Source organism: Corvus kubaryi, unplaced genomic scaffold (genome assembly GCF_017639235.1).
Source record: "Corvus kubaryi isolate FWS band 111438036 unplaced genomic scaffold, C.kubaryi_AGA036_p1.0 37301, whole genome shotgun sequence".
Classification (NCBI taxonomy): Eukaryota; Metazoa; Chordata; class Aves; order Passeriformes; family Corvidae; genus Corvus; species Corvus kubaryi.
The window spans coordinates 290917-314110 of NW_024581094.1; the positions used below are offsets into that span (position 1 = coordinate 290917).

The 23194-nt window shown below is 40.6% G+C and overlaps 1 protein-coding gene across 6 annotated transcripts; it reads left to right on the forward strand.

Moving 5' to 3' along the window:
* The first annotated feature begins 35 nt into the window (after positions 1-35).
* Positions 36-19792, forward strand: BRCA1 (BRCA1 DNA repair associated). 6 transcript variants are annotated; one of them, XM_042027804.1, is made up of 22 exons: positions 36-261; positions 622-721; positions 1152-1205; positions 1568-1648; positions 2141-2229; positions 3096-3241; positions 3928-4030; positions 4948-4993; positions 5459-5601; positions 5948-9280; positions 9947-10032; positions 11598-11773; positions 11947-12113; positions 12581-12906; positions 13556-13643; positions 14242-14319; positions 14797-14837; positions 15457-15540; positions 15929-15983; positions 17192-17265; positions 17682-17742; positions 18762-19792. In XM_042027804.1, the coding sequence occupies exons 2-22, from the start codon at positions 642-644 to the stop codon at positions 18863-18865; spliced, it is 5415 nt and encodes a 1804-aa protein (XP_041883738.1). In that variant the 5' UTR covers positions 36-261; positions 622-641; the 3' UTR covers positions 18866-19792. The 6 variants fall into 6 exon arrangements, with proteins under 6 accessions (XP_041883738.1, XP_041883739.1, XP_041883741.1 ...); XM_042027805.1 differs by having other exon boundaries at positions 36-257; XM_042027807.1 differs by lacking the exon at positions 36-261 and adding an exon at positions 272-459.
* Positions 19793-23194: the final 3402 nt, after the last annotated feature.

Consider the following 23194-nt stretch of genomic DNA (forward strand, 5'->3'; position numbering starts at 1 on the left):
GGAGCGGCCCCGAGGCGGGAGCGGCGCTGAGGCGGCCCCGAGGCGGCCCCGGTTGGGTCCTGGCGGCCGCACCGGCGCTGCCCCGCGCTTACCCGCGCTCTCTCCGCCCGTGCTAGGACGCTTCGCCTCGGACTGCCCACAGGCCTCGCTGCAGGGCCCGGCCGGCCCCGAGCTGCCGCCGCGGGAAGCTCAAGTGGTTTCTCTTTATTTCCAGGATTTGGGGCATTTGCTGCGGGGTCTCGCCTGTGCTGGCTCGTGTGGGTACGCCCAGGGTCCTTTGCATAAGCACGTTCGCCGTCTTCTCTACTTCGTGTGTTTTTCCGCCTAGCAAGCCCCTCTCCTTTGCCGTTTTGTGCTCTGCGCGTTTACTGAGCTCCTCCTGAAGGCTGCTGCTCTAAACCCTTTCTGGGCGCTCCTTTGGCTGCAACACTGGAGAGGTTTTACCTGTAAACATTCAGAGTAAGAACTCTGTACTGTAAAGTCTTGCTCAAGTAATAACAGCAACGTGTTTGATACCATTCTGCAGGTTAGAGCAGAGCCGTGCAGGAGGAAGCGTAGTCATGGGATGCAACAGAATTTTTTGCAGAAACAAAGCTGATTTTTTTTTTTTTTCTTCTGTAGAGTATTTTTGGATGTGAAGGATGGACTTCTCAGTGATCACTGTTGGGCACGTACAAAATGTGCTTTCAGCTATGCAGAAGAACTTGGAGTGCCCAATATGGTATGCCGGGAAATAATATCAGTGTAGTTAATCTTTTGGAGATTTTGGGGGAATATGCTTTGTCAGTTCTATGGCTTACCAGAAAGCAAGGAGATTTGTGCTTAGGGCTAAACATACTGATGTTTTGTGGGGCTCAAATGAGAAAGTGCAAGAAAAAAAGCTTGTATTTTGCTCTTATGTTCTTGTAAATTTTGCTTTTCTATTAGAACCTAAATGTGTCAGTCCTCTATTCAGCGGGGGAAGAAAATGTATCTGATTGGATTAGAGTATTGTTTGTAGAGCAGTGTGGGGTTTTGTCCCTTTTGTTTCTGAAAGGTAAATGAGGTCTGTAGTTCTTTAGCGCAAACAAATGCTGAAATAGCAAAGGTTCTGGTTGCAGTCTGGCCCCCTAGTGTCTACAACTTCTGTGTTTTTGTTTTTCTTTCTGTAGTTTGGATGTGGTACAAGAACCTGTTTCAACAAAATGTGATCACATATTCTGCAGGTAGGATTGAAAACTTGCAGGTGCAATGCAATTTTTAATTTCTATATATAATTTTTTTTGGTTTTACAATTTTTAATTTCATATATACCGGTTTTAATTTCTATATATATTTCTTCAGTGCTAATCATGTATGTATACTGTGGTTTGGTAACTTCACGTGCAGCTACTTTAGGGGAAAAAGTCAATTCTGTAGAAAAGAGAACTGCAGCTTCACGAGTGTGTCAAAGGGGATCAATTAACTCACTGTGACACCAGAACAAGAATACATACTTGATTACTGCTAAGAGGTGAATGTGCATACTCAGTTTTAGGGAAAACAAAATCCTTCTTCTGTTACCATCACAAGTGTTCTTTTTTCTTAGGTTCTGCATGTTCAAACTTATCAGTAAAAAGAAAAAAGGTGTGGCAGAGTGTCCTCTGTGTAAGACTGAAGTTACCAAGAGGTGAGGAATGCATCTTTGTAAGGGGGCTGGAGGCTGAGATGTTTGAACTCTGGGGAGTTCAATAGTCTTAAAATATATTAACCTAAGACTGAAATACAGAAGAAAAAGTGGTTATTAAGTAAGCTGTCTATTTCTAAAGGAGTAAATGTACTCCCTTACCTCAATGTAAGCTGTTTTCCAGGTGATCACACCTCTCTTAACAAATGTCTGTGCTATGTCAGTGTTTAATTCTTGCGACTGATTTCTCTCTACTAAACCTCCAGGAGGAAAAATATGATAGTTCACTTTTGTGGTAGTTTTAATTCCCATAGAAATGGTTGTTTGGGGGAATTGTGTTGTTATTCCTTGGCAACAATTTCTCATTGTCTCATCTTCCACTTTGGAGTTTTACCCTTTTTTTTTTGTTGTTGTTGTTCAGCCAAAATTCTAGAGGCATTTATAGTTAACCTGTTCATTTGTCTTAAAATGACTGAAGTACTGATGTTATTTCAGAAGTCTGAAAGAAAATTCCAGATTTAAGCAACTAATTGAAGGATTATTGGAGACTATCCGTGCTTTTGAGCTTGACACTGGAGTGAAGTGTAAGTGTTGTGAATGTATGCCCCCAGTCTTTTTTAAAATAAGGCTTTGGCATATCGTGATTATTTATTTATAAGGTAACCCATTTACTGTGCAGTAATAAATACGGGAAGAATTATCAAAAGGTTTTTTTCTTGGACGTAGAAGCATAAGTTCCATTAAGTTTCCAAGATGTTCTCAGGAAAATCTCTTGAGCAGTTTTACTGTGTGTTTGATGACTCTGGCCAATCTTATGTTCAGTTCCTGAAATACGGCTGAATGTTTATCAAATAATGTTTAATCTGTAACTGTTAACAAAGGTCCTGCTTTTGATTATGCCCAGCCTTGTGGTTTTAATTTGTTAAACAGTTCCAGAGCCTGAATTAGCAGGTGATGTAGCAGTGTTTGTTAACTCAGATCCTCAGGGAGTCCAAATTTGCCCTTTCTGGAACTCAGTGCCTTGTTAAGGGTGCTGGTAGGGTATTGGTAAGTCAGGCATGTGCCTGTTTATATTTTGGTAAACAAGACATTGTGGCTGGGGGCAGATGGTAGTGTTTTGTATATTGTGCTATAAAAAACAGACTTTATTTTTTAATTCTTTCTAACTTGCTCGGCCATTCTAAAGTCACTAGAATGAGATCCTGTTCTTGCTAGATTATCTAGCTAACCAAAATTGGTTGAGAAAACTAGTTGGCTTTTTACTTACTACTTGAAGAGTACTCAGAATGATCAGACTAGTAATTCAACAAGATTTCTTTCTTGGATAAACATGTTTTAGCTGTATATGCACTAAGCACATAGGGTCTACACAAGTCCATTTCATTACTGTATAATACTTGTCATACTCACTGTAAAAAAATTTGGGTTTTTTACCTAATAACTTTTTTAGTTCTAAAGAGTCATCGCTTTCCTAAAACATCCACGGAAGCCACTGCTCCTGAGTCCCTGTGTAAAGAAAGTTCTGTCATCCAAAGTAAGGGCTTCAGAAACAGGAGAAAAAGTGCTAAAGGGAATGGACAAGAAAACTGCACCTTGGTAACTGTTTTTTCCCATTTTATTTTTGTGGATTGTTTAAAATGTATTTGCAATGTGTATACATGCATATAAATAAAAGAATGAAGTAGGAGATTTTGGGTTGATCTCAGGTTGCTCTTTGACTTGAGTAATATTCTGCACAAGGAGATCTATATATTTTTGTATTCTGGACTTACTTGAGAAAGATGTTTGACCTGAATTTGTACATAATATTGCCATAATACAGTCTGTTACTGAAACTAGGATTGAAAACTTGTTCAACCTGCTTGTTTTATAAGGCTGCTTTAAAATGTAGGGGTTTCATCTTTTTAGGGGTAAGATCATGACTATGTCTTAGGATTCATAAGGCATTACCCAGCTTGGGGTAATTGCTGTGTGTGTGACTGTCCATGGCATGTTGTTTCTGTTTTCATCTGCTTAATGCTGAGTAGAATGTTAGACAAAACAGAATGTAAGATCAAATTTGCAATGATTTGATCTGTTAAATGCATGACACGTTGTTTCTGTTGACACATTTCATTACTGATATCAAAATGATAAATTACTTGTACTGTATTGTGCATAGAAGCTACCAATGCATGTGAACTAAGTATTTATATCAGCCCCCTGCTGAAGTTTAAATAGCTATGGGGGTTTTTTAATACACCACTGTTAAAAATAACTATTCATTTCTATTTTCCTGTCAGCAGGAAGCTAATGTGAATATTCAGCTCACAGAGACCAAAACGTGTCGTCCAAGAAACAAACCCCAGAAATGTGACTCTTCAAAGGGTATTTATATGGAGTTTGGTAAGATCTGTTGTGAATCCACACTAATTGATCTTGTGTACAATGCTTGCAAAGTAGTGAAAGGTGATTATGTTCATCATAATCATATGTATGGTTATGTAGGTGATTATAAACACTAATTTCTCCTTAACAGCCAAAAGTTATGGACAATTCCCAGTTGGTTAATCAGAAGGGTTTTTTACATAACTTATTATATCGTGGCAAATAACACTGCTATAGTGAACCCTTAAGCCTTGGTGTACGAGATCCAGAGAAGATGTTTACAGATGAGCAAAAAATTCTAGCTGTTACAGCTAAAGGTGGCTGCTGCTTTCTGAAGAATGCTAAGCCTTGTTGCCAATGCTTGAGATGAGAGTGAAATCTATTTGAGAAATCAATATTTTATTGCTATTTATCCTAGCTTTTCAGAATTTTATTTTATCTGATGCTGACTGCTGTGAGAAACAAGACAGATACCATGCATAGCTTATTTTTTATCCTGTTCCTTGAAGGAATTGCTGCTTTTAGCGGGTAGAGTTTGTTTCCTCACTTCTTTCCTTATTGCATGTGCCAGGATCAAAGGGTCTGAGGCAGACATTTGAATATATTTCTCTGACTTCCAGTTCAAAATTCTAAATACTAATAGTTGTTTTGTGTATAAATTTAGAAATCAGAAACTAACTTTCAGCTAATTAACTCTTAGTTACCAGTCACTGTATTTAAACACAATTTTATGCTGGAGTCATGTAGCTATGTATACATATAAATCATTATAATTAGGTAAAATACTTCACAATTGAACTTGATTTCATCTGCTAAAAGTTGAAAGCATCTAGCTCTAGAAAGGTCTAGGTATGTATGTGATGATAGGCACTGAATCTGGCAAGTCACCTTTCTCTGAATCATTCCAGCCAGAGTAACAGCTGATTTGTTTTCAGGCTCTGAATCATCTGAGGAGTTTTTTAAACAGGCAAGCAAAACTGGGTAAGTAAAGGTGAATAAGGAATTCATATTTTCTGAAGACAGTAGTTCAGTCTTCTCATTTCCTGTGTTCTAGTTTCTTAGCATAGGACTGATGTAATTCTTAAACTGACAAATGATTTTCAGCTTTGAGGGCATTAGGGTGGAATGGGTAGTTGAATTCCAGCAGTTTGCCATATTGCATGCTTTAGAACTGTTTTTTAAATGTTTTGTTGCTTATGTAGATCTTCTATAGAAAAGTAGATACTGTGCTTTAGAAAGTAATTATTAAATTCAGGGTTGCAAGAAAGGATATTTTAAAGAAATGGCCTGAAACTCTGAAGGGATCTAGTTTTGGTGAGTGTCAATCATGCAGCTTGACTTCTCCAGAAACTATTTCAGAGGGCAAAAAGGGAAAAATGAGTATCATCTTCTACTCAGTCTATTGTGGCTTTATCTGTAATGAAATTAGATTTCTTTTCCCAACAGGTTTGAAGACAAAGCAGCAGATCAGATTTCTTCTCAAGAAAGGCTAGAAGAACTTGAGAGTGCTGAGAAAGGGAGTGAAAATTCTTGCAACGTGCAGCCTGACAAGCTGTGTGCTAAAGAAATAACACTACCAAATATCATAGGTGTGTTGTTGTGGTGACAAAGACTTAAAATGTGGATGTTCTATACACAGGAACAGAAAGGAAAAATAAGTGACTTGATCAAAGTACAAAACTAAATCTATTCTACATGAGCCATATTATAACCTACAGTACAAATGGAGAGCACTGGCTGGTAATACATGTGAAAAATTAGAAGAACATGTAATAAGATCTTTCTGCCTTTTTTAGAGGGAGATTTGTGCAGTGTAATATTCTGGTTTGGGGGGAAAGAAGACTTCTTTTAAAACAAAGTAGCCATTAAGCCTGTTATTGTGCTTGTGTGTGTAAAATAGAGCTTAATAATTTACAATACCTATAAATCTGACAGGTAAAAGGGATTTCTCAAAGGAAGGCTTGAGCGAGAAAAGCACTCAGAGCATCACTGAATGTGCCAAACCTGACCAAGTGAATGTGACTGAATGCCAGAGTTCTGCTTTAAATGTTCTTGCTGTAGACCTACTCCCAGAGCAGCGTGACAGAATAGGTGCTGCCAGTCCCACAGTGAACGGGGACACATCATTCTTTAAGAACTCAGAAGAAATGGGTGGAAAGCAAACCCAGTGCAACAGTAAAAACCAAGAGTTTGATTCAGAAGATAGCTCAGAGGGCAGGCTGGATAAAAACAAGGAAATGGATGCTGATGTACAAAACGTGGAAGCTGTAGAGGCATATGAACCTGAGAATGACTCTTCCCATGACAAAGAGCTTCCTCTGGAGAAGCTACACCAGCCAGAGACACTTCACTCTGCCACCCTGAATAAAGTCTCCAAGAAGAGACTGAAGCGGAGCATTCAGAAAGTCAATGAATGGTTTTCAAAAAGCAATGAGATTCTGTCTTCCAGTTCTTCCCTGGATGAGTCTGCTGTATCAGCTGATGTTTCAGGTGAAGGAGATCTGTGTTTATCAGATAAAGAGTCCTGTATTTCAGAAAAGACTGACCTTATGGTAGATTCCATGGAAATTGCAGCAGTTGAAGGAAACAAGAGGTGGTCAAAAAAACAAACAGCAGATGACATCAAAGACAAAATATTTGGAAAAACATACAAGAGAGAGAGGAAATCAAATCCCCCTTCTGCCTTAAAAGACATTTTACCTACCACAAGAAAGGAAGATGTGGCTGCTGATAAGTGCCTGAATAATTTCAGCAAAGACAGACTCAAACGAAAAAGGAAGACTGCCTGTGTCCTGCAACCTGAGGATTTTATCAAGAAAAAAGATACAGAAGAGGCAGATGGGGGCCCTCAAAGTGTTAATTGCTGCCTTGGAGATGCTGAAAAGAAAAGATGTGATGAAAGTGTTGCTGTTAATGAGAGTCACCTTTCTCAGAATAGAGCAAATAATACACTAACAGAACTTGAGGAAGCAGGAGGATCCACATGGAAGAAAGCTACTGAGGAGGTCACTGGCAAGCACTGTGATGGGGAACTAGAAATGTATAACTGTGATCAGAAAAGCACCAAAAAAAGAAGTTCTGCAGCAAAAAGATGCAGGCATTCTAGTAGAACTATGTGTGCTCTACAGTTAGTAGTGGATAGAAGCTCTGTTTTCCCTGATCCAGCTGAGCCACAGATTGATAGCTATCCAAGCAGTGGAGAGCCCAGGAAAGTCGATTCTGAGCAAAAGCAAGTCAGACGCAGCAGAAGGCTTCAGTTACTTACTGAGGAAATGACAAAAGAAACAAGAAAAGGACTAATGGGAGCAAGAAAGAGTAACAGTGATCATGGAAGGTGTGCCTCTGGAGGCCAAAGGAATGTGGTAGCTGACTCTGCTGAATGCAAAGACCTGTGTGAGCCTCGAGATACGTTGAGTTACAAGCCAGCCACTAATTTGAAGGGAGGTGATCTGGAAGCAAATGAAATGCAGGTTAGTCTAAAGAATTTATCTGACACTGCAGAAACTGGGAAAAGTCTGTTCAGTCCTTCACGTCAGCCTTCAAACTGTGGTCCCACTGCACCTCACACAAGTTCTCAAGACAGAGAAATACAAGGTAGCCCTCTCCTCCTGCAACCTCCTTCAGTGACTGCTGTGCAAACTGCTTCTCACCAGACTGAAGAGACGACTGAATCACATACTGCCTTTCCCCAGGAGTGTGGGCATGATTCACAGAGTGTTCCAGGAGACTTCAAAACTGACAAGTTGCCAATGGCTAAAAATGTTTTGGAGTTGACTAAGGAGGCTGAAGACAGTGAATTAGACACGCAGTATCTGCGAAATATATTTAGGCATTCAAAGCGCTCATCCTTTAGCCTTTTTCAGACTCCCAGGCAGGCACATGCAGTGGAAGGTCCTGCTTCTGAAACTTTATCATGTGCTGCTCAGGGAGAAAATAAACATAGCAAACAATTACAACCAGAAAGCTTGCAAGAAGAGAAAACAGCTGCTCAAAGCTTGAGCAGGGTTTCTGAGCAAGAGAAGCTTAAGACCTGTGAGTCTGCCCATGTTGATCGTGTGTCTTCCTTTGTTGTCAGCACAGGAGAGCACAGGAATTATATTTCACAGGCTGCAGGGGAAGGGACTCTGGCAGCAGTGACAAGAACAGGGACTGCTCAGACTGAGGACAAAACCAGATTGCTACAAGAAGAGCAGGGCCATGAAAAGCCAGTGTCAACTGAGATAGGGATAGAAAGTGAGTTGAGACAGAATGCCATGAAAAATAGAAGCCAGAGTGATCAGAGTAACACAGAAAAGCATGATTCCAAAGAAATGGATTTAAGCACAGGCCAGGAAACAGGCTTCAGTTCAGAAAGCAATCAAGCAGGAGAGACTGAAGTTGTTGATTGCAAAGGACCAACTCTACATTTTCAATCCAAATCAGTTATTTATCCTGCAACTTGTCAGCAAAGCCCTGCTGAATTCAGCTGTGTAGTCACTAGGACAAAAAGTAGCAAAAGAGAAAGAAAATGTGTAAAGGGGAATGAAGAACAAGCAGCCCAAACTGTTAGCACAGCAATGCCTGAGTGTTTAGCTGCAGAGGCTCTAGAAGAACCTCTTAGAGGGAACAGTGATCTTACAGGTTTGTCTGAAACTCCTGATGGCTTGCTGTGCTCTGATGTTGAAGAGAACACCAGCTTATGTGAAGCTGATAGGAAAGAGCAATCTGCAGTGTTTGTAAAAAGTGACAGTGCCCTGGGAAAAGAACTGCACAATAGAAATGCAAGTTCTAAGCCAAGATCTCGAGGCATTCACAAGTCTCGAAGGCGAGTGCAGAAACTGCCATCTTCAGATGAAGAGTCCTGCGAGGATGAAGACTTACCATGCTTTCAGACGTTAATCTTCAGCAAATCAGCAAGCACACCTTTGCAGAGTGATAAACAAATGACATCTGTGGTAGAGTCTCCAGTGAGTCCCAACACGTTTCCTCACGGTGTGAGTAATGATGACAATGTTGTGCAGAAAGTGCCTGAAGCTGCCCATAGTAACGTGTGTGTTTCACCAAGCCAGGAATCAGAATGCTCTGTCAACTTATTTTCTTCCCAGTCCAACATGTCTGAGGAATCAGTTAATGGAGCACAAGAGCTGAAGAAGCATTTACCAGAAGCTCATGTATCCAAACAAATGAGCAGTGTGAATGACAGTGAAGAGACTTTCCAAAATTGTGATGGAGGGCTGAAGAGAACTGAAGATGAATGCCAAGAAGACCCAGACATGGGAGCAAACCTAGGTACAAATCAAGATTTTTATCTCTGCAGCTGTGTTTATAATGTCCTTACACTGAGGTTTTTGGTGTTTGCATGGGAACTTTGTTCTGTGTTTATGGGGTGCTTGGTCTCCTAGAGGAATGTATCTACCTTAAACAATCAAACAAAAACCCTCAGTGGTTTGTTCCCTGAAAATTATGTTCTTCCAGTGTTCTTTGTTCAGAGCACAAATTAACAGACTGGGCATTAGAGGCTGACTGTCTAATGGGAATTTATTTTTGAGGGAAATGCTATTTCTGTTACTGCAATGTGGTACTTGCATCATCAGCAAAACTTCACAGCCTATCCAAGATTTTTCCCCAGATGAAATGTTTGATGAAATTGGCTGTAGGATTTTGTAGTGAATATTTTGACCTTTTTATGGCCTTTGTAAATGTTTAGGACTCTTCTATCACTGTTGAAACACAGAATTCTGTTTACTTTCTCCTGTGTGTGACATGGTATTCTTTGAAATGCTCACTTAAAGTAGATCTGTCCTTCTAACTTCAACATTTTCAAAACTTGTCACTTTAGAGTTATAGTTATTAGTTCTCTAAAACCCTCTGCATGGTAAGAGATAATGTTGGTTGGTTTGTTGTTTGGTGGGATTTTCTTTAACCCAAGGGGGTTTTTTTTCCACCTTCTTCAAGGTGAAGCATCTGGATACGACAGCGAAATAAGTATTGTAGAAGATTCATGTGGACCACTCTCTCAGGGTGAAATCCTCACTACACAGGTGAGTTCATGCACTAAATGCTGGAAGCAGCTTACATTCTAGGAGATAAGCAAGCACATGAAAGCTGTGAAGTCAATACAGTGGAAAACTTCTTTCATCATAATTCTTTGTCACTACATTACTTCCAAAAGCATAATTAATGAAGAACTGTAGAGTTGCTTCTATGCCATTACTTTTCCAACTTTGCCTCACCTTACACTGCAATGGCCACAGCTTATGTGGTATTGGTTACAGGGCTTAATTGTGGGAGATGCTAATTAATGCATCTCCACACTTGGCCAGTGCTGGAAATGTCAGTCCCTATATTTAGAAGCTTTAATGATAGGAATTTATAAGGATTAGGTGATAAGGATTAGAATTGTTACAGTAGATATTTAGAAGCACAGAGACTTGTCTGCTATGTGTAAAGGTTAAATCAAATAATTCCATATCAGAATAAATCAAACCATTCTATATTAGAATATTATAGATACAAGTCCCAGCAGGCAGTGTCTAATGAAAGGTGTGTCTAGCAGTGTATTTTTTGTCTGCTGTTAATACCCTGAATGCTGCTCAGGGGCCTGACTTTATGTATTGGGTGATTTGGGGTGGGGTTTCAGTTGAGGGTTAGGGGCTTGGGTTTTTTTGCTTTGCTTTGGGTTTTTTTTTCTTTTGTCCTTTGTGACTTTAAGGTGAGTCTTATGCCAAATCTCTCTTCAGTATTACCAGCCCTATGGGCTTTATGTATGTCAAAGGAAAGTGAATTTAATTTCTGTGCTTTATGGGTGCTTCTGTTTACAGCATCAGTGTAAAATGTAATCAGCTGGCAGGGAATTGCTACCTAATGTATCTTCATGGATGGAGATACTGGGATGTGCCTGCTCTGAATGGATTAATGGCAGTATGGGTGGGGAATTTGGGGTTGTGGTGTGGTGATGGTTTTCTGTTTGTTTGGGGCTTTTTATGGGTTCAGTAACAAAGAGGCTCCACACGGTGCCAGTGCTGGAGCTACAAATGGAATATTCAGTTCTGTGGAAATTGCTTCATCATGTAAAGTAAAGGGCTTGGGTTTTTAAAAACATCCTTTGAAACCCTGAGCTGTTCTTATGAGGACCTGCCTATGGCATGTTTTTAATAATGTGATTTTTGAGGGGGAACATAAGGAAGAATATTACGAAATATTTTAGTCCTTTAAATGATCTTTGGGGCTTGTAGTAATGGTGGAAAATGAAGACTCAATTTAAAATTTAATAATGAATTTCATGTATTGAACTACTAATGCGGTTTGGACAAAATTACTTTTAAGTGAATTTGTGCAGGAGTTGGGTTGTTTTCTTTTCTGAATGATTAAACCCTGAGACACTGAAACTGAGATAACATGACTGGCAAAACGTGTGTGTGGTTGGTTGGGTGGTTTTGCTTCTGATGTGAGGTGTGTGCACTATTTGTTCCAGTAAAAGCACCACGGTCACCTTTTGAATGTGTGGCAAAAACTAATTCAAAACTTCTGCTATTTCTGATTTTCGAGTGTTAAAGAAATTCATCCTGAGTTTGCTAATGTTGGCATTCTTGTGCCTCCTTTGCAGCAAAAGAATGCTATGCAAAATAGCCTGAAAAAGCTTCAGCAGGAAATGGCTGTGCTTGAAGCAGTGCTAAAGCAGCATGGAAGTCAGAACTGTGAAGCTTTACCTGTCCATAGGGAACCGCCACATGCTGGTACTGAAGGAACATTTGAAATGGATCAAATGAGAGAAGGAAAAAGGTCAATGGTTTTGTTTGGAGTTTGGGGGCTTTTATGTTTATTTCTAAATTTTTATTTTAAAAAAATCTTAAAATATCTCTGAGCTTCTGAGAAATTACAGGAGTTTCACTGTTGCTACATTTTTCTGATATTTAGAGTGAAAAAGGTATTAAAATCAATTTCCTTCTCTCAAGGTCTCCAGAATTGTTGCTTCCATCTTCTAAATCATCTTCAACACAGAGATCAGATCTGGAGAAAGGCCTTGAGTGTGACAGTGTTCTAAAGAATGAAAGTCCCTCTGAAAAGACAAAACCTGTGCAGGAAGCAGTGCAAGAATACAGGCAGTGTCAGCTTGAAGCAGGTAACATTTAAGAGAAACCCAGTGCATTTTTATTTCTGGTGGTTTTCTCCTGTTCTCTTCATGTTATTATACATCAGCAAGGTACAACTTTTTCCTGTAAATCAAGGATTTTGATTTATATGTTCCTGGTCATTTTAAAAAGGTGTTACTGCTTTGTTTGGTAGCCCAGATGTATGGCTGCCCATCAAATGCAGTGTGACAGCATTTTGACAGTTTTAGGAGTTTTTCTGTCTCACTTCTAAATTCACACGCTTTGACAAATACACTGCTGAAAGTTTCACAGGTGTTCTAGTGTCTTGCCAATAGATCAGGAAAAAGTAATGATAGAGGCAAAGATGAAGTGATAAACATATAAGGAGAGGAAGTAACTGCAGATTTTAAACCTAAAAGAGAGAGCAACACCCTTCTACCATGGCTACAAGAAAGAGATGCAATTTTCTCAAGGGGTAATTTCTCTTTTCCTTCAGAAAATGCAGAGGAGCAGAAATCTGGGACCAGGCAAAACAGCGCATCTGTCTCATCAGATCTTTTTGGAAATGTGACCCAGAGTCCAAATAACCCTTCCTCTTCTGTAGGGCTTTTTACCCCTCAAACTGCAGAAGCCACAGATGAGCCTGTCATACCTCAGAACACTGATAAAAGTTGTGGCCCAGGACACAAATTGAAGAAAAGTGTTTGTTTTCCTGCACCTGTTCTGGACAATGCAACTGGGAAAGAAAATGCTACAAGTCCAGTTGTGACTAAGAGGAAAGAAATGTCAATTGTGGCATCAGGTCTGAATCACAGTGAGCTTGTAAGTAAATTCCAGAATTTTGAGATCACTAGTTAAGTGATTCCTGATTACTGCTATAGTCCTCAATAGAGAGATCTCTAAGTATAATAAAACAACTCTTGTAAGAATTGCAGGTGAGTCATGCAGCAACTTAAGTCAAACTTTATCATTCCTAAGACTGTGAGAATGCTGCCTGTAATGGCACTGTTAAGCTTAGTGAAGTTTGAACTTTTTAAATGATCCCTGATGTCTGGGGGGGAAAACACATGATTCCAAAACCAGAGGACTTCTAGAAAGGCAAGGGGGTGGGGAGGGGCTGTGTGGGTGTTTGGTTCAGTTAGTGTTTCCAGGTGATGCTGCTTCACCCAAATTCTGATCCATAGTGAGCATTTCTGTAAGTAATAATTCTAAGTTGCTGATAACCTGTTTTTGCACTCAACTTCCAGAAGAATTTGGCTTTTGGGTTATAAAACACAAACCAAGAGCTCTGCTTTACTTTAGTTTGTTGAATGGTGCCAAACCTGACTTAAGGAAATGTACATTCTGTGTGCCAACACAAAAAACTGTTACTTTAAAGTAACTGTCCTGTGACATTATGCTCCTACAAACTGGGGCTGCTGGGGGGGTTTAAAACTGTTGCTAACTATTAATTTTCTTAACTGCTTTTCAGTTGGTGGTCCAGAAGTTTGTGAAAAAAACTCAGAGCACTTTATCTAATCACATTACCGAAGGAACAACCCATGTCGTAATGAAAACAGGTTTGTTGGGAGCTATGGGACCAAATCCTGTATTGACAGACCATATAGAATTTTACCTTTAGTCTAACCAACAAGCAGACAGGTCAGCAATAAATTTCAGTAAGTTTGAGGAAAAGGTACTGATTGTTTTCTCCATTGTAAGTTTTTTGTTGAAGCTTGTGAATCTTTCTGTTTCACAGAATCAGTGTGAGGGCATGTTTTTCCTTTTTGTGTTTTTCCTTGTGTAATTCAAGGTTAATGTTACTTCGTATTTGTTTCTCCAGCTGCTTGGTCATAACTTCCAGGTGTTTACAGCACACTAATGTGAAGTAGCTCAGAACCAACCAAAAGAAAACAAAGATAGTTCCCAAAGAAATCGTGCTTTTTCTTGCCTCTTATGTTTATTGAATAATTTTTAAGAGGTACAAGTGATTCGTTTCTGCTCATTTCCTTCAGTTTAGTAGGATCACGACCCTGGATTGTTGGAACCTTTGTATAGTTTTGATATTTTGCTGCTGCACTTTGCAAAAAATGTTTGATTTTACATACAAATAACCTGACCTGTGGTGTTTTGCTAATGGCAAAACTAAAAGAGCTCTTATTCTTGTTTGCCCTGCAGATGAGGAGCTGGTGTGTGAACGGACACTGAAGTACTTCCTGGGCATTGCAGGAGGAAAATGGGTAGTTAGTTATCAGTGTATGTGTAACTTGTTCTGGAGCTAAATGGTCTTTGCCCTTCTACCATGAATGCAGTCTTCACTTGTTACAGGAAAGAAAAAGGATCTCTTCATGTCTTGCCATCTGATGTTTTGCAATGTTTCTTCTAAATACTTTGTGGTTTTTAATTTTACTTTCTTTTAAACAACAGCATCAAGCTGCTTACTCTTGTGAATACTTTTTCTGCTTTCAGATAGCCACACTGGATTGCTCCCCACTGTGGCAAAACCCTTTTGTCCCTCTTAATTTAAATCTCTGCAAAGTATGGCATCAATTAGTGTAAAATTAGTATTATTTATAAAAGGTAAAAAAGTTCTTTAAGTTCTTTCAGTGTTATACTGTACTCCTTTAGTACAAATACCTTCAATTTATTATAGCAATGAAGTCAGACTAGTGGTAGTGGAAGAACCATTTTGCTGGATAAAATGACTTTTCTTGTTCTGATCTTTTTATTTAGGGATAATTCAGTCTTTTAAAGAAAGAAGGATACTGGATGAGGTAGGTCTTTTATGTTGAGTGAACTGTCAAATGGTTAAGTAATGCTGTTACATGATGGACTTATCAGTTACCTCAGATATTGTCTAAACATTCAATATGTAATTTTAGCTCTGAAACCTGGGATTCTGATTTTACCAAATGCTAGGACCAAAAGCCACACTTAGGCTATATGTGTTCATTGGCATTGAAGACATAATGAGTCCCTATTGTTTTTTTAATAGGTTATAGATGTATTTTTTAGTATTTCTACTGGTATTAATAGATTATATCATAGAGCAAAAGATCTATTCTTTGCTTAAGGAAATAATGTTATGTACAGATAATTTCTATCAAATAAGACTTTATTGATAAGACAATTATAGTCTTTGGAGTGTGCTGCTTCTTGAATTTAGTTTGCTAGACTACTCTACAGGTTGACTATAATTTATTTCTTTAAAAATTGCCTGGTGCTGCAGGAGTTTCATTACTCCAGCATTTCTTTTGCAAAGCCTTTTAATTCATATTCTGAACACACTCATAGATTTTCAGTTCTGAAATCTGCCATCTTCCTGTTTTGATGCAGAACTTTGACAGGAAAGTGTTCTCTCGCTTCTGATTCCTTACTTATGTTATGTTCCAGGAGAACTTTGAAGTTCGAGGAGATGTAATTAATGGGCGGAACCACCAAGGTCCTAAGAGGGCCAGACAGGCTCTGACTGAAAAGGTACAAATGGGATGCAAACTCTGTCCTGCTCCGTTTCAGATACGTGGCTGTGCTGGCTGAGTGTCTGGAATGCCTTCCAATTTCTCTGCTCTTCTGTATACACAGAGTTGTACAAATGAAGCATTTTTGTACATGAAAGGTGAGCTCTGTCAGCAGCAGAGCAGATATTCTGAAGTGACTCACTAAGCTTGGAGTGGGTGCTATCTTTTTATAACGTACAGTTAGTGGTCTTTAATATTCTTTTGGTTTGGAGGTTACAAAGAGCTTTGGATGTGCTTTGTGAAATAGGTAACTTGATGACAAGCCCTGGAAGTGCATTGAAAACAGCATATTAAGCATTGTCCTTTAAAAACCCCACATGAACTTTAACATGTTCCTTGCTTTTCAGATCTTTAAAGACTTTGAGATCTGTTGCTATGGACCTTTCACTGATATGACTACAGGTGTGTCATTTTAGTGGAGTTGGATGAATAGTTAACATAAAAATACCTTGAGCTGTGCATTCACCAGAATTTTACGTTTGACCTCTTCTTGGGTAACTTTTTAGCTCTTTTCCTCTGGAAGTTTTAAAATACCTACAAGGGGGTAAAGTGTAGGTAAAGAACTTTATCCACTTGTATCTCCAAATGGAGTGGAAATGGTGTTCTTTTCTCTTTGGATGTCCTCAGACACCCCCCAGCAATTTTGCATTTCAAACTAGGCCTTTTATCTAGTTTATCTCTGATTCTCTAGTGCTGAAGGAAAAGCATTAATGTCATGCTGTCTGGTAGTTGTGATCCATACTCTTGAGCACTTGTATTTGAGCATTTTTTCTTCTGTCTTAGTAAGCAGCTCCTAAGCATCCTTTTTCTAGCAGTTGACACATCCTTGTCTGTCTATAGGAGCAGGTGTTAAAAGCAAAACACAACTAAGCCAGTAGTTAGTATAAAAAGAAAAAGCTGTTCAGGAGAGCTTCATTTTTTTACTTTTAAGATTTAATAAAGTGTGTTACATGTTTTGAAAATTTAAGCTATAATTTCCCTGCTTAAAATATTTGTACTTGACTTCCCATTTTTGTGGTTAATTCAGCAGGTACTTTCTGATTTGTCCAATATAACTTTATTTTTGACTGGGTGAAATATGCTCACATCTCTTGACATTTACAGTAATTGCTGTAAATGGATGCAATGGATGCTGTAAAAGGATGCAGTGCTTTCACCTGCTGCAGTGATCCTCAATTGTGGCTCTTATACTTGAGAGACTTAATCTTCTTCACTACCAATTCAACAAATTGGTGGAAATTAAGTACTTTGGCTACTTTTGTTAATGAGAGATAATCACAGTTCTAACTTCTGACTTTTAATTTTCATTTCATGTCTTGCATCCTTATGGTAAGAGGAAATAAATTGTGACTTTAAGTTTTGGGCATGTGTTCCATTGCTTTTTTTAGGGTTTTGTTTTGTGCAGACCTGACTAGGGGATGAGGGAGGAGGGAGTTGATGTTCCCTAGCAGGCTTGAAAGTGAAAGGACTTATTTTCTACCGAGGCTAACATCTCTTTCAAATTATGGTGGTTTGTGAATGGAACAAACACAGGAGGGCTTTGGGAGTAGTGTCAGCTTCAATGTGATCTAAAACACTGAAGTAACTGACTGTTCATCTGATTTCTTCAGAACATCTGGAGTGGATGGTGGAGCTGTGTGGTGCCTCTGTGGTGAAGCAGCCTGATCTGTTCACACACACAGCAGTAAGTGTTGATGAATGTTACCCTCCCATAGTTTTGGGAGCTGTCTGTGCAGCCTGGCAGTGTCCCTTGGTTCTAGGCCTGGCCAACCTTCCCTAGAAGACAGGCCCCCTTGTAGTGGAGAAATGATTGAGGTTGACCAGATAACTAATTTGTCTTGAAATTAGCACTGAGCCTCCCTTTCCAGCACAGAAAGCCTTTTAGTGCCTGAATGTAGTCACAGCATTTCTGGAGAGAAATCACAGAAGAATCTTAGGAACGAATGTCTTTCTCCCTCTATACTTCTTCAGTTCCTCTCTGAAGTGATGCTCTGCAGCAGAGTTAGCCTAGTTATTGCTCTCTGTAGATAGATATGAGAATGAGAATTATGTAAGGACAGACAACAATAGCATTTTTATTTTTTAATCTTAAATTCCTAGAATTCTACTGCTGTTATGGTTGTGCAGCCAGATGCTTGGAAGGAAAACACGGATTATAGAGGTAAAGCAACCCTGTCATGAGCTGCTTTCTGGTACACATTGAGTGTCTTTATCACATTTGTCCTTTTAATAGCTAAATATCAGAGGTTTGTAGAGGAATCAAAATTCTACTGCATCTGGAGATGGAAGTATGTCTTGAAAGAAAAACCTAGAAGGACAAAGTGTATTGTCTAAAGAATCAGCAGTAGAGTCTTAAAAGTTACTCTGGCAGATGAAAACTATTGCCTCAGTTGTCCTCTGTGTATCATCAGCTTTACAGAAACTTTTCTAATTGAGTAGTTTTTAAAAGGTGGGGAAAGGTGTCCTTGGAGGACTAGTAAGTTCTAGGAGAAAGCCTCAGATGGAACACGATTCCCTTGGTCTGGAAAAGTTGTGTTAAAAAGCCTTAACAGATACAGTTTTGTATTTTTTTCTTTTAAGCAAAATGTTTGGGAGAAACCTTGAGACTTTGAAAGTGCAAGTGATCCAGACTGCCTCAGAGAGAGTGGGGTTCCCCAATGAATGGGAGCTACTTAGTCTACAGTGAAATCCAACAGAACTGGGGAGCAGGACAATGATGTAAAAAACCCAGCTGTTTCCATGGCACTGGAAAAATGAGAAAATGAAAAGATCCTGGAATGAGGAATAACTGAAAGCACTTCAGTAATTTTCTGTTGCTTCTGTCTTAATGAGACTCATTGCTTGTCACATACTCAGTATGTCTGGGCAGACAGGAACCTAAGCTCCATCACTGAGATCCTAAATTAAAAGATAACAACTGCATTCTTTGCTTTTAGTGTTTATGTTGTGTTCACTGCTGCCTGCCTGGCCAGTTGCCAAACAGCTCCTCTTTGGAGCAGCAGTATTAGCTGCCCTGCTAAAGGGAATGGTAGTGCCACATCACTGCTTTTAGACTGGTTTTTATCAAGGCTTTTTAAATGTCACAGATAAAGCAAACAGCTTATTCTGAAAGACATCAGTTGACTCACCTTAAGCTTGTTTGGACTCCTTGATAACAGCTGTATCATTTGTGTCTTGCAGCAATCCACCAGCAGAACAACGTTGCCGTGGTAACTCGGGAATGGGTCTTGGACAGTGTGGCTTGCTATGAGTGCCAGGAGTTCAGTGCTTACCTCATGTCCTAAGGGTGAACAGCAAGTTCTTATTGATGAAATTACTTAAACAACATTGCCATCTCAAGATGGAATTACCCACTGTTCTTTAAAGCTTTACATTAACTTAAAGAACTAGGAAATTATAGATGTTAAACAAATTTTAAAAGTTAGAAGATGTAGTGTATGGCCTCCTCAGAGGAGTGGCAATATATTATTTGCTACTGCAGCCAGTTCCTGTTTAGTTACTTGAGGACATTTTGAAGACAGTCATTTAAAAGAGGAATATTTGGCTCAGGGCTTGAATTAAAACAGACCAGCACTCTGGAGTAACCTTCATATTTTCATTTTGCTTAAATGCAAACCCTGAATACTATTTTGTGATTATTAATGCATCAGCCTTGGCTGTTGATGGATTATGGTGGTGTTGAAAACTCTACATACAGCTTTCCTGTTGTGTATCAAAGTGCCAACTCATCCTAACCAGAAACACTATCCACAGCTATGGTCCCCAGAAAGGCAGTGGTTGAGTCCAAGCAGAAGGCAAGCCTTAAAACCAGGAACCTGTACCAGTGTTGTCAGCCTGATTTCTGACAAGTGTGTGTGGCACTGTGAGAGGATAATGAATAGATGCATTTTAGTATCCCAGTGACCCATCATAAGCCCAATAAGAATCTGCTCCTAATAGTCTCTGCTTGCAAAATGAGGCTGCAAAGAAATTGGGTTTTTATGAAAGAAAATATCTTGCTTGTCTCTGCCAAGCAATTCAACTTCATACCTAATTTTGTACTTAGAGAGCAGAAAGAGAATCTGGTCTCATGAACTGGGTACTTTAAAAATGTAGCTAAGTTCAGAAAATTCTTTTGTGATAAGATGCTGCTGTCTTGGAAAGTTTAAGAGAGTCTGTTTATATATATTTGAATGCACAAAGGAAATAAAGTTATTTTGGCAAGTATTTTACCTAATTGTTTCGCTTTTCTTATGTGAACCAGTCCCTCGGTCTCTGCATTGAGGCATATGTGGAAAAAATACCTAAGTGCAACCTCCTGAAATGGGGAAGGAAGTGGAGACTTACTGGAGAGAGTAAAAAATGTAAATAAGAACTTCAGAGATGCAATCAGAATTGCAACTGCTGTCAACCTGAGGAGTGAATGTGTTATCAGCTGCCCTGCAGCTGCCAAGTGCAGGTTGGCTGATCAAGCATTGCTGCTGGCAGTGGGAGTGCTGGAAGCACTTGCTCAGCTGACACACACGCTGCTCTTTCCTTCTATGTGACAATATTCCATAACTACCAGGCTATTCAACACAGCCTCACTTTCAGCCTGGTGCTCCTCTTATCTCTACAGCCCATGCTGGCAGTGGGTATTTTATAATCTACATTTCAAAGGATAGCTGGAGGCAACGACTAAATACTGCCTGTTAGAGGCAAGGAAAAGGCAAGCAAAACTGTTTTGCTTTGGCCATTGTGGAATTGTCCCCCAGATCTTGATGCAAAGGCTCTTTCGGTCAGGTGCGAGCTCCAGCTGGATAATTGTCTACGGAATGACACCCACGGTGCTGCCATTCCTCCTTGGAGGTGACTGGATCTGTGGAAACTGTTTCTTTAAAGTGTTATTTATCTGTGAGCTTTTGTAGTGATGTCCATCTCGTGTAAGATTTGAATGGAGTGAAATGACTACAGAACAGACAGCTAAAGCCAAGATACGCTTCCAGAGGAGTAGGCAGTGTAAAGGGAGCTGATGAGGCCTCCATCGTGAAATCCATATGGATTTTCCAGTCAGATTTCCAGCTTTGGTAATAAAGCCCCAGCACCTGGAGATTCAGAGCACTCTGTGGGTCGTTCTGTATGTCCGGATCAAGCTCCAAGTCGTCTTCCCTGTTTGTTCATATGCCAGAGTAGGTTTGTGATAGTTTGCAGGGTAGGAAACCTGAGGTGAATGCAGTTTTCAGGCGTGGCTGGGCTGCACACTGCCCTCAGCAGCATGTGCTTTTGATCCTATTCACTGCGAGGAAGGAGGGAGGAAACACAGGAGAGGTTGGTGCTGCTGGAGCTTTGCCTGAGGCTTTGCCATCAGATAAGTACCACGTTTGTACTTAAAACTCTCTGGGTTTGCAACTCTACAGCAGCTTTTCTCGATGCAGCTGCATCAGGGTGAAATTGAAGAAGCCTGAGTTCTGCTGCAGTTTGATGCAGTAGCTGGGGGCCAGCTGCAGGGGGAAGGTGGTGGACACGGAGTTCGGACGCCGCCTTTCCTGGTCTCCTGCTCGGGCCGTGCTCCCTCTGGCTCACGGCTCACAGTGAGCTGTGCCCAAGTTTTCAAAGCTACCCAAGGGCCCAGGACGCTGAATTCTTTCCTTCCCCTTCTCTCTATGCTATTAATTGCTAAACTAATTTCTAAAGCAACGGAGCGGAATCTGCTACTTTGGGGAAACAAAGTGATAGGAAAGATGTGTGCCAATGTCTTTACAAACAATTCCATGGGTGCGGGGGTGGGTGTTAATGCCTTTGAGCTGGGTCTTAATGTCCCTACCCACTCCGAGCCGCAGGTTTGTTACAGAGCCCGGACAGTTTGACTCCTGACACAGACACGTGGGTCTGCACAAGGCTGAGTTGCTGACCTTTGGGGGGAAATGACAGGTTCAAGGGGGGATACGGGGCAGGCGGTTCTGGAAGGCTGCACCTTCCTGCCACCTCAGCCGATGGGGAAAGGAGGAGGGCGGGAGTTTGGGATAAAAGGGAGACCTCGAGAGAGAGAGAGAGAGAAAACCCCGCGGGCGTGTGCCCCAGTGGCCTCTCTCCCTTTATCCGAATAGAGCTGCAGGACTCCTCTGTCTCCTTTGTGGACATTGACTTTTCATAGCGGGATTTTTGCGGACTCGAGTGCACCCTGAGCTGATGACGGCGAGGCTGCCTTTGTCCCGCAGCCACTGCTGGTGGGAGCCCCCAGCACCTGATCCTCGCCAGCATGCTTTGCCTGATGCCTGGCTGGGCCATGCCCATCTTCTGTTGTCCTTTACTTCGCCAAGCCTTCAGCTGTGCAGAGTAACAATCACAGCTGTACCACCAGGCAGGCTCTTCAGCAATATTTCTGCTGGATCTCATCTGCTGTAGCATGTGAGTTCTGGCACAGCCCAAAGCTTTGGAGATGTTCCAGGGCTCTGTTTCTGCCTTCTCACCAGCACAAATGAGTTGAAGTATTGCTGTGGGGCTACCAGATACTGTTAATAGGGAGGCAGAAGCTGTCCACAACTTTTTTCTAGTGTGCATTCATTAGGCATAACTTTGTCTTGCATTCTTATCGCCTGTAATGATGTGGAGGTCAGCAGCCTGTTCCCCGTTCAGATTGTCCTTTACATTTTGCTGCTGAGCGTTGACAGAGTTCACTGAGGTTGCAGTTGTGCTGTTGGGATAAATTTGTAACTGATTTTGGTTCATAACTGTTGTGAAGGCTGCAGACTGAAGCAACAGGGAGAAGCTTGTGGACTGAGGGAGTAATTAAACAGCGAAGTAAAAATAATTTGATAGTTAATAGCCCTTTGGCAATATTGAATTTTGTCAGCAGGACTCTAGTGCTTCTCAAGGGGAGTTTCTGACCTTTAAAAGGACAAACAGTAGGCTTTCTCCTGGACCATGGTGGAGCACATCTGTATCTAAAATGTTTGAGCAGTGCCTCTGCTGCCTTTCTCCTTGCTCTACCCAACACTGAACCATATTGTTGCTTCTCTTTTGCCCTCCTTGGTCCAGTTCCTTGCTCAGAACTCTCAAACTTGCAGCCACAGCTGCTGCTACTGGAAACACCTGCAAGGCACGCTGAAGACAGATGTGCTGGAAGAATCCACGTGCTAGAAATGCCAGTTGGGTTTACCTAGCCTGAAAAAGGATAAAGCAGTAGGGGGTGGGGGATAATTGAGAGTCTTTAATACAGCTGCCAAATTATGTGAGTTTTTAATACAACCTGAATATGCAGGATGGTACCAGCACACTTCTTCCCACTCTGCATCCTGATTTGTAGACTCAGTGCACAAGGTAAACATGGTTGTGGTGGTCGTTTGCCAGGAAACACCCTTTACATTCCTAACAGGTTATGGACAGCAGCTTCTGCTCAAAAGGAGGTGGGAGGGGGCTTGGTTTCTATGCTGTAATGGAGAGATTTTAAACACATCTACTCGTCATTATGCATTGTAAATGAGCTGCTTTGAGGCTTGTTCTAAATATTAAAGTGGCAAATCCATTTATCATGTAGGAGGCAAAGGCAGAAAACAGCAGCTGGGATTCCCACAGCAGGCTCTCTTTCCTACTTAGGGATTTGCTGGGGAAGCTCTTTAGGCTCCACTCCCTGCGGTGACACTTCACAGGCCATT